The 14,782-nt window shown below is 40.0% G+C and overlaps 1 protein-coding gene across 7 annotated transcripts in view; it reads left to right on the top strand.

Moving 5' to 3' along the window:
- LOC136584198 (G-protein coupled receptor 84-like) overlaps positions 1-14,329 on the top strand; it is a 28,233-nt gene extending 13,904 nt beyond the window's left edge. For 2 of the 7 annotated variants that reach the window (XM_066584299.1, XM_066584298.1), the window contains exon 2: positions 12,388-14,329. In XM_066584299.1, the coding sequence (XP_066440396.1) occupies positions 12,423-13,538 (1,116 nt within the window). In that variant the 5' untranslated portion in view covers positions 12,388-12,422 and the 3' untranslated portion in view covers positions 13,539-14,329. Of the gene's footprint in view, positions 1-3,694; positions 3,756-6,928; positions 7,090-11,509; positions 11,554-12,387 lie in introns of all 7 variants that reach the window. The other 5 variants (XM_066584294.1, XM_066584295.1, XM_066584293.1 and 2 more) reach the window with 5 other exon arrangements.
- The last annotated feature ends 453 nt before the right edge of the window (positions 14,330-14,782 follow it).

Genomic DNA, 14,782 nt, shown 5'->3' with positions numbered 1-14,782 from the left:
TTTGGTCTTAAAAGTAGCTTGATTGAACTATTTTTGGATCAGGAAATTCAATTCTATAAGGTATAGAAAAGCAATTGCTGAATTTTGACTTTTGTTATGGGAAATGCCAAAGCTAGTCATAACTTGTCTATTGTGTTTATTAACTCTGCTTGCAGCTGTATTGATCGCTCGTTTTAGATAACCTCACTGTGATAATCTTCAGAAAACTGCAGATTCCTCCTGTTTTTCCAGCTAGCTCTGCATAATTGTCCAATTGGCACATCTCTTTTAACATGTTAAGTCCAAGAATACTATATCAGTACTATGGCAAAGTGAAGTGAATGTAAGATTAGGAGGATTATTGCTCAGGAAGGACAAAAATTTGGTATGAACACCACAAGCTTGCCCCAAACCATGATGAAGTTGTGTAAGTAGCGCCCATACCAAATAAGCAACCCCATCAAATTCATATGCAAAATAATTTTATCCACCCACCAAACCATATAGACCACTGCAAACAAGGGGGAAAAAGTAGCCAATGATTGTCAAATAGGAAAAAAATATGATTAAGCAAGTACTCTGTACCAACTATAATGACATGTCTTATTTGGGTTAAAAATGTTCCGTTAACAAAAAAAGGGCTTACAAGCCCAAGTCATGTAGAATAATTCTGTAAAGAGAGGCCGTATCACGCACCAGCCAAGTATACATTAATGACCATTTTTTATGCCATCCATTAAACTAAGTACATATTTGGTATCTTTTGTGTAACCCAGAATATTTTGAATCAAGGGTTGCACCAAACTATCGACCCAGACCCCTCAAGTTCTCACCCAAAACTTCTATTCCTGCAATAATGGGTCTCATAGGTGGCGGAAGCACACCTTTTTTTTGGGGGGGGGGGGTAGTGAGTAAAAAATTCAGGAGAGTGGGCAATCTGGAATCGTGTGTAGCTTGATTCTTAGTCAGAACTCACATATTATATTAACTCAGAATCAAACTACGCACAGTTCCTGATCAACCGTTCTCCATGACTTTTCCCTCAGTATACTAAATATTATAACTAGGGATGAGCGAGTATACTCGCTAAGGCACTACTCGCTCGAGTAATGTGCCTTAGCCGAGTATCTCCCTGCTCGTCCCTAAAGATTCGGGGGCCGCCACAGCTGAGTTGCGGCGGGGAGCAGGGGGGAGCGGGGCAGAGCGGGCGGGCGGGAGAGAGGGAGAGAGAGATCTCCCCTCCGTTCCTCCCTGCTCTCCCCTGCAGCTCCCCGCCCCGCGGCGGCACCCGAATCTTTTGGGACGAGTGGGGAGATACTCGGCTAAGGCACATTACTCGAGCGAGTAGTGCCTTAGCGAGTATACTCGCTCATCCCTAATTATAACCTCTTTATACAAATTCCTGTCACAGCGAAGAACCTAAAACTAAACCTTCAATATTAAATGTTTAAAAATAGAGCATATAACTAAAAAAAAGGGAATGGAAAAATGACAATGCTTAAACTAGCCTAACAGACTTATCAAACATTTGTGAAGTGTCTGTGTTATATCATGGGTTAGATGAATTTTTGGAAGTCACCCTGATATGGACAATACAAGCCCTCTGTGATCTCTCTCTATAAATTCACTTGAACTATGTTGGTATTCTTCTGTTGGATTCTTTGTTAACAGTTTGAATGCATCATTGTCAGACAGCAGATTAAGGTTCAGTTCTTTATATAAGCATCTATCCAGTAAAACAACTGCTCCTCCTACATAAATATTAGTTTTGAATTCCTTCAGAGCTCTTTGTTGCTTATTGCCTAAATTATTTTTGTGATGCAATCCCTGTATTTGAGCATGCAATCTAATTAGGCCATTTTCTATAACTGCTTGGAATGCTGTTAAAGGTTCAGGTGTAGGAAGAACAGGATAAAGATATGGTTTTTTATTTTATTTTAAAGGGAACCTGTCACCTCGGAACCACACCATAAACTAAGTTAGAATGCTGTTCAAGGAGGTGACAGGGAACTGGAAGATGTAATTTTTTTATATTACCCACTCCCTCATTCCCACGGTGTTGCCCATCAACCACTTCCCGCTCCTGTGAAGGTTCAGGGCCAGGGCAAGTTTATGGTGGAGCAGATTCTGGATTCCAGACAACATAAAGGTAAACTCAAAGCACCTCGTAAAGTGGCAGGGATACGGGCCAGAGGAGAACTCCTGAGAGCCAGAGAAAACTTTACATGCTCAAAGACTTATAAGGGAGTTTCACAGAAGATGCCTAGGAAAATTGGCAACTGGGATATGTGGAGGCCATCCTCAAGAAAGAAGGCTACTGTCAGGGCTGAAACCTGGAACCTTCTGCTCTCCAGTCAGCAGCTCTTTCCACTAGGCCATACAAGACTTGGACAGTTTCTTTGCTGAACACCTAGCCATGCTCCTGTGTTTTCCCTGACTGGCTCCACCCTCTGTTTCCTTGTCCCAGCTCCACCCTGTTGCTGATTAAGCCCTCTATATAAGCTTGGCCTTGAACCTTCCACCCTTGGTGATTATTGTGCTCCAAGCTTTGATCAAGCTCTACTTCTGCCTGCTCCTCTGCTATTGAACTGAGATCTCCCAGTGCTGACTTTGGCTTCCTTTCCAACTATGTTACTCGCCTTCTCAATCTGTACTGCGAACAGAGACCTCCCGTTGCTGACCCCCGGCTTACTTTCTGACTACACTACCCGACTTCTCCATCTGTACTGCGAACTGAGACCTCCCGTTGCTGACTCCTAGCTTCTACCTGACTACTCTCCAGTCCTTCTCTACTACACCTGAGACCCCGCCGTAGTGCCTGAAACTACTACAGTCAGATTTTCAGACCACGCAAGATCTTCTTCTGCGAACACTATGGGAACAGAGTGACTATAAAAAGTACATCCCTCAGCTCCCCATCACCATAGTTTATAGCGCGGTTTCCTGACAGGTTCACTTTAAACTGGAACGAATAATGAATTTTATCCGCTTCAAGTCTAGACTGAGCCTTCAGGTCTTGCAAATGCATCAAAGTCAATTCATCAGTATATAAAAAGGTGGTTCCTGCAAAATTCAATCTAAAACCTCAGATTGTTCCTCAAATATATGTAATAAGTCATTATCTGCATCAGTGGAAAGAAAATGCTTTTTAACTGTAAAAAGTCTACACATTAATATCAATTAACATCATAAATTGTCTACATAAAATCAAAATATGTAGAAGGGGCAAAGTTTAATTCTTTGCTAAGTACCTTTAATTGCTCTTCTGTGAAGAACCATGTAGATACTGGAGGTTCACAACATCTAAAAGTTCTTGCGCTGCGGAGACTTGATGTTTCTCCGACTGTCCTTTGTGCTGGACTTTTGCATTTGGTCCGGTTTTTGAAGAAGCAGCGGATCTCGTTGAGAAGTTTGAAACAACTTTTTGCCTTGACGGGTTAATATTCCTGACATCATCAACATTAAAGATTTCAGATGGTTTGCTACGAGTTTTAATGAATGCGTCTTGTGAGTTATAAGCCTCTGAGTCTGAACTTACAGGAGAATATCACAAGAACATCGAATTTCTTTCTTCTGGCCATGCATTTCCACTTCTTTAGAATACATTTGGGTATTTTGGTGGAGGAGAAATCATCTTTGTAATTTCAGGTATAACTTCTATTTAAACGATAATCATAACAATCACATTTGAATTGATTTTTTTTTTATATTTCAGATTGTAGATTCCAGATGTTGTGAACTTATCTAGATCTTTCTTCCAAGAAGAACAATTACAGGTACTTAGCAAAGGATTAACCTTCGTCCCTTTGAAATATTAAGATTTAATGAAGAAGATAAGGGACATAAATAAGTTTTGTAGACTTTTGACTATTAAAAAGCATTTTCTTTCTAGCGATGCAGATACAGATAATGCTTAATTACATACATCTGCTCAATAACCTGATCGGATTTTGGAGGATCCTCCTTATTTCTTATCTACTGATGAATTGGCTTTGATACATTTGCAAGATCTGAAGGCTTAGTCTAGACTTGAAAAGGAAGTGATTCATTATATCTCATAGTCTACAATTAAAATATCCGTACTTTTATCCTGTTCTGCCTAGACCTGAACCTTTAACAACATTCCAAGAGGTTATGGAAAATGACTTAATTAGATTACGTGCACAAATACCACATCACAAAAATCATGTAAGCAAAAAGCCGCAAAGAGCTTTGAAGGAACTCAAAAATAATATTTATGTAATTGTTAGATAGGCACACAGAGGAGGAGCAGTTGTTCTACTGGATATATAGTTATAGAAATGATTGTATCTCGATCTGCTGTCTGATACTAGTACATATACAATTTACCAGAGAATGGAAGATTCAGAAGCATACAGATTCTAACTGAACTAGTTGAAACAAGTTGTTATATGGGAGTTCTGATTCACAGTGAAGTTACACACGTTTCCTGATTACCTGATTACCTGTTCTCCCCGGTTTTTCACTACTGTCCAAAATATATAAAGATGTGTTTCCATCACTTATGAGACCCATTACTGCTCGTATAGGAGTGCAGGATGAGAACTTGGGTGCCTGGGTCAATAGTTTGATGCAACCCGTCATTAAAAGTAGTCTGGGTTACATAAAAGATACCAAGTATGTACTTAGTTTAATGGATGACGTGAAGTGGTCTTCAATGTATACTTGGCTGATGTGTGATGTGATCTCTCTTTACACAGTTATTTCATATAGCAAGCACTGTTCGGTTAATAGAACATTGCTGACATTTTTCTATCCCGTTAAAAAACTTATCATAGTTGCAACCGAGTACTCAGTTACAATTTTTCCTTATTTGACAATCATTTTTAACTCAAAGTTAAGTCCCATTTACATGCAAAGAATCTTTCAAACGATTGAACGTTTTAGTGATCTTTTTGCATAAAGTGTTAATGGCCAGTAATGCCCATTAACACTTTATCTTCACTTGCATGTAAAATGAGCCCCAGAAGCTGTTTGCAGAGAAAAGCATGTGACTAATGACATGCCCTGCTGTGCACATAGCTGCATTGTTCTCTTGTTCTCTTCGGGGCTGCCGGCAAAATACAATGTAATGTCCCAACTCACGCTGAGAACACAGCGTGTGGTCTGTTAACAGATACTTTATCTCTCTGCGGCTGAACGATGGATTTTAAGTTCACCTTAAAATCATGGTTTTAGATGAAAAGTGCACGATGGCCGTGTTTACACGTACCGATTATCGCTCACTTTCAGTCATTTGAATGCATTTTGAATTTTTGAGTAATAATCGTTACATGTAAATGGGACTTAACAGGAGCTAGCATGGAAGTTAGATTTCTCCCCTTGCTTGTAGTGATTTATATGGTATAGTGGAAGAATAAGTATATTTTCTCTCCATGGGATATGAATTTGGTGGTCATTTATGGGTTGGGTGCTACATAGACAACCTCATCATGGGTTGAGATGGCTGCGTGGTGTTCATACTGGATTTTGTGTCCTTCCTGAACAATAATTTTCTCAATCTGAGATTCACTGCACATAGCCATAGTACTGATATAGCATTCTTGGACTTGACATATTAAAGCGGATTGTTCTGAGAAAAAATTTGGAAACAGGAGGAGTCAGCACTACTTTGCAAATTATCACATGGTGGTTTCACATCTGCATCAGAACCTATGGCTGGAGGTTCAATCACAAATTGGGTTAGAATTACCGCGTGCAGCACTTTTTCTTCAGTCCAAAAGCTGGCCATCAGGACAGAAAGTGGAAAGACCCCATTATAGTCAATAGGGGCTGCCCAGCACTGTTCAATTCCATCCAGAAAGAGAACCAATTGGTCGCGGGCAAAGTGGGATCCCCAGCACAGATGTGAAAGCACCCTTAGGGCTCTCCCACACTTGTGTTTTTCTTGCATTTTTTTTCATATGATATTGCTGCGTTTTTTTTAACGCAAATGGAAATGGGACTTTCTAATGTTAATAAGGGCTCCTTCACATGGGCTTTTTTTGTATCATTTTTTGAAGCCAAAACCAGAAGCAGGTCCAAAATACGAAAGAATTCAAATCTTTCCATCATACTTTCTCTCTGTAAGTTCCATTCCTGGTTTTGGTTTGAAAAAAAAAGAGTGAAAGAACCCTAAAAATGCATTGCGCAAAAATCGCAACGCATGAACTTGCGATTTTTGTGCGATGTGTTTTTCACCTTAATAAGCCCCATTGACATTGGCTTGTATGATATACTGGAATACTTCTGTACTGCAGTATATTGTATCAGTACCAGTAGCTTATTGGGCGGGAGTACATGGCAAGCCTGCAAGTCTGCCACTGCAACCCACATGTTGTGCTTAGTGCTCTGTAGATGCAGCAGGTTGCTTAAGACAGTTCACACTGACACCACTATCCTGCGTTTAGTTGCTATACCAATATCCCTATTTTTTCAGATTTTTTCCGTGTTTAGTATTGCACTTAGCCCCAATGCTATTCTACGTTTTATCTCTGGCATAGATTTATCATCCTGGTGAATTTTTGAGCCAAGGAAAATGAAGTTTGGCCCGCATTCTATGACCTCGCTGTCGACTTTGATTTGAATTTGGCCATTTTTTGCAGTTGATACAATGCAACACTTGTGTTTTCTACAATCTACAGTATAGCATTCAATTTCATGATAAAACACTTTTCATAACAATCTAGCCTTTTTACAACATTTTATAAAACTGTAATGACATCACTGAAAATTGCGTTAAATTGGTTCTTAAAAAACCTTCAACTATTGGCAGCTATTTGTCCCTAAGGTTCTTAGTCAAAGAAAAATTGCATTTTTCTTGGTCAACTACAAAGGGCTGTTATTGGTGCGGTCATTGAATATGTTAAAATTTGTAAATACTTTGAAATGGGGATTACCTTTGAATTTAAAACCCATTCTTATATTAATTTCAATTCTTCTTTTGTAGTGTATATAGTTTCCTGTCCGCGGTGCAGAGTCCACGCGTCCTTTGAAGATTCGCATTCACAAATATCTGAATGAGAGTGTGAATAAAGTTAGTCAATCCATCTGCAGTTCCAAAGCATTTTGTGGATTATCATAATGACACATCTAATATGATTGTTAATGGTATTGAAAGTGTACTGGATATTTACACTGGGGATTCGCGTTTTTGGTGGTTTAAACTGCAAATTTGGTGTTATGTACCAGAATTGATCCTGGGAGATCAGATTTTCTCATCCTTGACTATTACTAGTGCTATTATTTGCTGGTTATATTGTTTGCAGTGTTTGATAATACAACATGCCATGAAAAAAAGCTACTGCTCGAAACGTGTAGCCTGTTTATAGGCCTGTGTATGGCTTTTACTCCTCTTGCCTTGCATAATAAGCCTTTTCCGTGTGATTCTTGACACGCTGGACTTTCTCAGTATATTTTAGTTCCGGGGTATATATGCCAAAGAGATTACTGCGGACTGGAAATTTGGGAATATGAGGATATTTTTTCTTAAGTTTATTATTCCTGGGGGAAAAAAACATATTTTTCCTTGCCTATTCCCCTCACCTGATTGCCTGTCACACTCTGGAGGTCTCCTCTGTGTATTCCATCTATCTCCCTGCAGTACAGCCCCTTGCCTGATGCTTATTTGGCACCATTTTGAAAGTGATATTATTTTACTTTCACTTTTAACCGATCCCATTATTTTTGGCTGCAGGGGAACCGTTTAATTATTATTACCTTCTATATTCATCTAAATAGGCTACAGCCCATAATTATACAGTCAGGAGGATGAGCTGTGATCTCCTCAATCATAACTGTGTGACAACAGTTCAGTTATGTAATCATCATCGGTAACTGTAACAGGAGTGTCCATGTCCCTCTGTAAGTAGTTTTTTGTGGTAGAGCCATGTAACAGTATCACATAAACTGAGAATTTGGCAAGAAAATGAATCCATAACACCAAATAGATCTGAACTGTTTAGAACTGAGATCACATGACCATCTGAGGAAAAAGAGTGGGGAGATTCAAACAGATAGAAATAGTTAACCAAGGTAAGACTTGCTCACTTATTTATACTGAAGGGATAGCTACATAATGAACGAATTTAAAAAAAATCATCAGTGTGATATAGAGACTAGTGGGGCGCCCGGCATTTTGGCTGCATGTGTCATCTATTTTTGTACCACTGTGATATCATATTCCGGCCTTGGAGTGTGGAGTTAGAATGCAATTAGAAGTTTTTCAGTCCCTCCTGCCTTTTGAATATTCGCATTTAGAAAGGCAATTGTCTGACATTCTCCATGACAAGAGTAAATAAGCCCCTTCCATTCTACTTGCCCTCTTGGCTCCACTTGGCGGTTTGGTTTAGAATTAGCATGAGGAACCCAAATTGTGTGACCATTTACTTGTTATTGAAGTCTAAGGAAATTATCCTACTAGAAGCTGGATTCTCACAGACACTTCAAATTAGGGTGGTCGTGTGAAGGTCCAAGCCCGATATAAATGATATTTTCAGAATCGGTGAGGCCAGCTGAATAAAACACATCTAAACTCATTGAGGGTTTCACAGTTGCAGGGGAACCAGTCGTATAACTCGTTTTTCACAGACTAAGCTCCTTATTATTTAAAATTTAACTTTTATTTGTAACCACTTAAAAAGAAAAGCTTTTATTGGTTTGGGAAGGCCTCATAAGAACAAATTTTTATTAACTCTTTAATAGTTCAATACAGATGATCTTGTTTTGTTAGGCACATGTAGTCTCATTTCACCCGTATATCTGAGGTTCATAGAATACCTGGGGCCATATGTATCATGCCCTCTTTAACCAGGTGACTAGTATATAGTCTAATAGCAGAAAACCCCTCACATAACGATATTCCCAATTTGCGTGTTCTGCTCCAATATGTAATAGTACGTGACTAAACTGATTCTTTGTTAATTCACAATTCCTTTGTGTTTATCATATAGATAGTTTCAACTCATTAATAGGCCCTATAGGCTCAACAGGCTCGGTAGGCTTAACAGGCACGACGCGTTTCTGTCGCGCTAGCAACTCATCAGGAGCCCTAGAGTTATATTTATGTAGAACCTAAATAACAAAGGTTTGCGTGTCATATGTGCCCGAAGTGTACATCTGAGATCTTAAAATGTACAACAACGTGGGCTAACCATAATATAGGTCATCTGTAAATGTCACAACAACGAACCACATCTGCAGGATTGATAACTGCAATAGACTGCAGATGCGGACGAAGGTACAATTATAGCTAGGTGATGGATTCCTTAAGAGGTAGCCCCTCAGGATAACTGACTTCAAATATAGCGTGTCAGAATGTCACTTAATTTAAATGACCCTATTATCCCTGAGGTGTATACCACAAGCTTCTGCATAGATATGATAAATAAGCTAAATAACCCTAATCTACTAGCCTGGGCCTGAGATTTAATGCTAATTCCTAGTAACTCGGCTCAGGTACACTACCGTTCAAAAGTTTGGGGTCACATTGAAATGTCCTTATTTTTGAAGGAAAAGCACTGTACTTTTCAATGAAGATAACTTTAAACTAGTCCTAACTTTAAACAAATGCACTCTATACATTGCTAATGTGGTAAATGACTATTCTAGCTGCAAATGTCTGTTTTTTTGTGCAAAATCTACAAAGGTGAATAGAGGCCCATTTCCAGCAACTATCACTCCAGTATTCAAATGGTACAATGTGTTTGCTCATTGGCTCAGAAGGCTAATTGATAATTATAAAACCCTTGTGCAATCATGTTCACACATCTGAAAACAGTCTAGCTCGTTACAGAAGCTACAAAACTGACCTTCCTGTGAGCAGATTGAGTTTCTGGAGCATCACATTTGTGGGGTCAATTAAACGCTCAAAATGGCCAGAAAAAGAGAACTTTCATCTGAAACTCGACAGTCTATTCTTGTTCTTAGAAATGAAGGCTATTTCATGCGAGAAATTGCTAAGAAATTGAAGATTTCCTACAACGGTGTGTACTCCTCCCTTCAGAGGACAGCACAAACAGGCTCTAACCAGAGTAGAAAAAGAAGTGGGAGGCCGCGTTGCACAACTAAGCAAGAAGATAAGCACATTAGAGTCTAGTTTGAGAAACAGACGCCTCACAGGTACCCAACTGCCATCTTCATTAAATAGTACCCGCAAAACACCAGTGTCAACATCTACAGTGAAGAGGCGGCTGCGGGATTTTGGGCTTCAGGGCAGAGTGGCAAAGAAAAAGCCATATCTGAGACTGGCCAATAAAAGAAAAAGATTAAGATGGGCAAAAGAACACAGACATTGGACAGAGGAAGACTGGAAAAAAGTGTTGTGGACGGATGAATCCAAGTTTGAGGTGTTTGGATCACAAAGAAGAACGTTTGTGAGACGCAGAACAAATGAAAAGATGCTGGAAGAATGCCTGACGCCATCTGTTAAGCATGGTGGAGGTAATGTGATGGTCTGGGGTTGCTTTGGTGCTGGTAAGGTGGGAGATTTGTACAGGGTAAAAGGGATTCTGAATAAGGAAGGCTATCACTCCATTTTGCAACGCCATGCCATACCCAGTGGACAGCGCTTGATTGGAACCAATTTCATCCTACAACAGGACAATGACCCTAAACACACCTCCAAATTGTGCAAGAACTATTTACAGCAGAAGCAGGCAGCTGGTATTCTATCGGTAATGGAGTGGCCAGCGCAGTCACCAGATCTGAACCCCATTGAGCTGTTGTTGGAGCAGCTTGACCGTATGGTACGCCAGAAGTGCCCATCCAACCAATCCAACTTGTGGGAGATGCTTCTAGAAGCGTGGGGTGCAATTTCACAAGCTTACCTCAACAAATTAACAGCTAGAATGTCAAAGGTGTGCAATGCTGTAATTGCTGCAAAAGGAGGATTCTTTGACGAAAGCAAAGTTTGATGTAAAAACAATGTTATTTCAAATACAAATCATTATTTCTAACCTTGTCAATGTCTTGACTCTATTTTCTATTCATTTCACAACGCATGGTGGTGAATAAGTGTGACTTTTCATGGAAAACACAAAATTGTTTGGGTGACCCCAAACTTTTGAACGGTAGTGTAGATAGGTATAGAAACCAAATAAAGTAAAAGGAAATCAAATCAAAAAACAACCTAGCAGCAGCTCCAGCCCTGAAGGTAGGCTGGAGGCATAAAACATCTAAACTAATTGAGGTACAAGCCCCAGAACACCTCCAAATACCATATTCACATACCTGATAATTTACGTGTCATGTTTGATATAGCTGAGTAGATAAAATCATGACCAGAAATATGCCAGGCATATATTCCCGATCAGAGGATCTCCTGCGGAGATATGGTCAAAATGGGGAATTATGGATTTTCACAGGTGAGTACACATTTACTCCACCCTTCTCTGAATGAGCTCAGAGGGGGCAGGGGGAGGTATGTTCTGGGGAAACTTTAAAAACTGGGGGAGGGGGTTCAGAGAGACCAGTTGTTAGGCCTTTGGAGATATGCTACGGCATAAGGACTTTCCTGTTTTTTTTTTTCCAGTGAATCAGCACAATCAGAACCTTGGACCAAACATCCCAAATCTGGTATCTTTCTTTAGTTCCTCATTTTATTTTAAGTGCTGTCTGTTGTGCATACCTGTAAACCTTATCTCCACTGTCAAATCTTTTTCTGTATATATATATTTAAAATATATATATATATATATATATATATATATATATATATATTAAAATTTAGCACTGCCAGAGTTTTTTAGAATAAATCTGCAATTTATTAGTCACACCCTGTTCATTTTGAAACAAACCATAACTCCGAAGATTGTGTTAAAAATTCATCAGTGCAGGTTAAAGCTTACCTGGGAAACAAAAGCTGTTGGTGTTAGTGAGTGTGTGTGGGTATTGTAGAGTGCTGGAGTCATTAGATTGGTCAGGATATGATTTGAGCTTTCATTCTGCATGCATTCTGCATCCATTTAGGTGTGGATGTACTTTCTGTGGGGTTTCCGCTGCAGAGAGACCACAGCAAATATGCATATTGTTAAGGCGACCTTACTCTTGACCACTTGATGGATTTGTTCCCTGTTATTTCCAAGTCGGGAGAAGTTTACAAGCTGTTTATCTGCTCAGTCATGCAGCTTGAAGACAAAGTTGGTCTTCTCCTGGTCCAGAAAGCAGAGATCTGGCCAGCTGGTGGTCTGTTGAGCAACTCTGTGCTATAGAGTAGTAGTGCATGTTAAGGAAGGGTTGTGCCTCAGCTGCTGTCTTAGGGCTTAAACAGAGAACCATGATTATGTCTTATTGAAAATTCCAGCCGCAAAACATGACTAAACAATGCCACTAATTTCAATGTAACTAAATCTCAAGTTCATGTGATAATGTGCATTGTAATCACTTGAATCTTTGTTTTATCCCTTTCAGAAAGAGCCCGTGCTGCAGATAGTCCAGATATCACCATGAATGATTCTACAATGAATGCTACAGATCCCTTCTCCTGCTATCACCCTTCTATTGTGGATTATCGTTACTTCGCAGTGACATGGGGTATCATCGTGTCTTCGGTGGGGACAGTTGGCAACGTGTTAACAGTAATTGCCTATGCCTTGGATAAAAAGCTACAGACTCGTTTCAATCTACTTATTATCAATCTAGCTATGGCGGATATCTTGTACTGTACATTTTTAATGCCGTTTTCAGTAGACACTGTCCTACACCTGCATTGGAGAAGTGGAGCCTTGTTCTGCAAGATTTTCGGGATGCTAGTATTTGTTTCTAATTCTGTATCAATCTGGAATCTGTGCCTCATTGCCATCAGCCGTTATATTCTCATCACCAACAATAAACTGTTTGATCGCATTTTTCGTAAGTGGAGTATAACCTGCATTCTTCTGGCCACCTGGGTGGCAGGATTTGGTAGCTCTGCACCAATTGTACCATACTATGTATTGGTTCCCAACGTCTGTACCTGTAGCTTTGATCGTATAAAAGGAAGACCTTACACCACCATTCCATTTTGTTTTTACTTTGTGGTGGGCCTAGGCAGTGTTGGTGTCTTCCATTTACTCATCCATCTGAAAGTTAAATCTGCTTCCAAGGCTTTGAACCGGTACAAACTTGACAGCAGCAATAATACAAAAACCAATGACTCCAGTAGTAACCCTGATGTAAATGGCAAATGTGATGAGGCGAACAACAGCGGTGTAGACACAGTAGCTCCTAGTGAAAGCATCTCAACATATCGAACTTCTTCCAGTGCTGTTGTGCTACATTCTACTGATCACACTAGATCTACTGCCAGAGTATCTCATTCAAAGGACTCAGACTTCAGGAAGGTCACCCGTATGTGCTTCGTGGTTTTTCTCTTCTTTGTGATTTGCTATATACCCTTTTTACTCCTTAACATTTTTGATGCCAAAAATGCCGCACCCCAAGTTCTTCACATGATAGCCATGAATTTCACCTGGTTAAACAGTTGCATTAATCCCATATTGTACGCGGCCATGCACCAACAATTCCGCGATAGTTATAGGAGAGTTTTTCTTCTAATCATTAACAAATTCAGAAGAACATAAAGAACAATGAGAGCATACACTTGACAAGAACTGGGCACTTGACTCTTCTATTCCCAAGACTAATATCTGATCCGCAGACATCACTCATGAAGTTTGATATTTATTTACAAAGTCACTATTAAAAGCACTTTTATCTGCTATAGATATTAAAGGAGTTGTACCATAATATCAAGTTATTCCCTATCCATACCATTTAAGAACAGATTGGCCACTGGGGGTTCCCAGCATAATTGCTGCGGGTGCAAATAATGGGTCGTATTTTCATGCAAATTTTGTCCGTCTCGCATTTTCCCGCCTGTGTGAAAGCACCTTTATATCAGGTTGTTGACCTTTCCAAATAGGTGGATTTTCAGGTTGCTTTTGAAGGTATTGGAGATTCTGATCACATGCTGTAGTGAGTTCCAGAGCATGGTTGATGCACGGGAGAAATCTTCGAGACATTTGTGTGAGGAGCAGAGAAGAAAATGAGATTATTGTTTGCTTTCAGTGTATTGAATAATTTATTTCAGGTTTAGTGGAGATCATGAAAACCAATGTTGCATTGATGTAACCACCTATTGAGTCTAAACAAGAATGGTTGAGTAGAATAACAATTTGGGCAGCCACAGAATGCTGGAAGATCTGCAGATTGACACTAAGATAAGTGCAATAATAGACCATGGGGCAAAACAAAGCACTTTCCGATTAAGTTCTTCTATGCAAAGTACACTGAGTTGTAACAATGTTGCAAATTAATGGACTGCACTTTTATAAGTCTCCAATGTTTCCTCAGTCTGGCGGTTTAGTCAGGAGCTTAAAGGAGATGTCCCGAGGCAGCAAGTGGGTCTATACACTTCTGTATGGCCATATTAATGCACTTTGTAATGTACATTGTGCATTAATTATGAGCCATACAGAAGTTATAAAAAGTTTTATACTTACCTGCTCCGTTGCTGGCGTCCTCGTCTCCATGGAGCCGACTAATTTTTGGCCTCCGATGGCCAAATTAGCCGCGCTTGCGCAGTCCGGGTCTTCAGCTTTCTTCTATGGAGCCGCTCGTGTCAGAGAGCGGCTCCGTGTAGCTCCGCCCCGTCACGTGCCGATTCCAGCCAATCAGGAGGCTGGAATCGGCAGTGGACCGCACAGAAGAGCTGCGGTCCACGAAGGTAGAAGATCCCGGCGGCCATCTTCAGCGGTAAGTATTGAAGTCACCGGACCGCCGGGATTCAGGTAAGCGCTGTGCGGGTGGTTTTTTTAACCCCTGC

The sequence above is a fragment of the Eleutherodactylus coqui genome, chromosome 1 (genome assembly GCF_035609145.1).
Source record: "Eleutherodactylus coqui strain aEleCoq1 chromosome 1, aEleCoq1.hap1, whole genome shotgun sequence".
NCBI classification, from domain to species: domain Eukaryota; kingdom Metazoa; phylum Chordata; class Amphibia; order Anura; family Eleutherodactylidae; genus Eleutherodactylus; species Eleutherodactylus coqui.
Note: the sequence above shows the minus strand (reverse complement) of the source record. Positions and strands in the feature narration are given on the sequence as shown.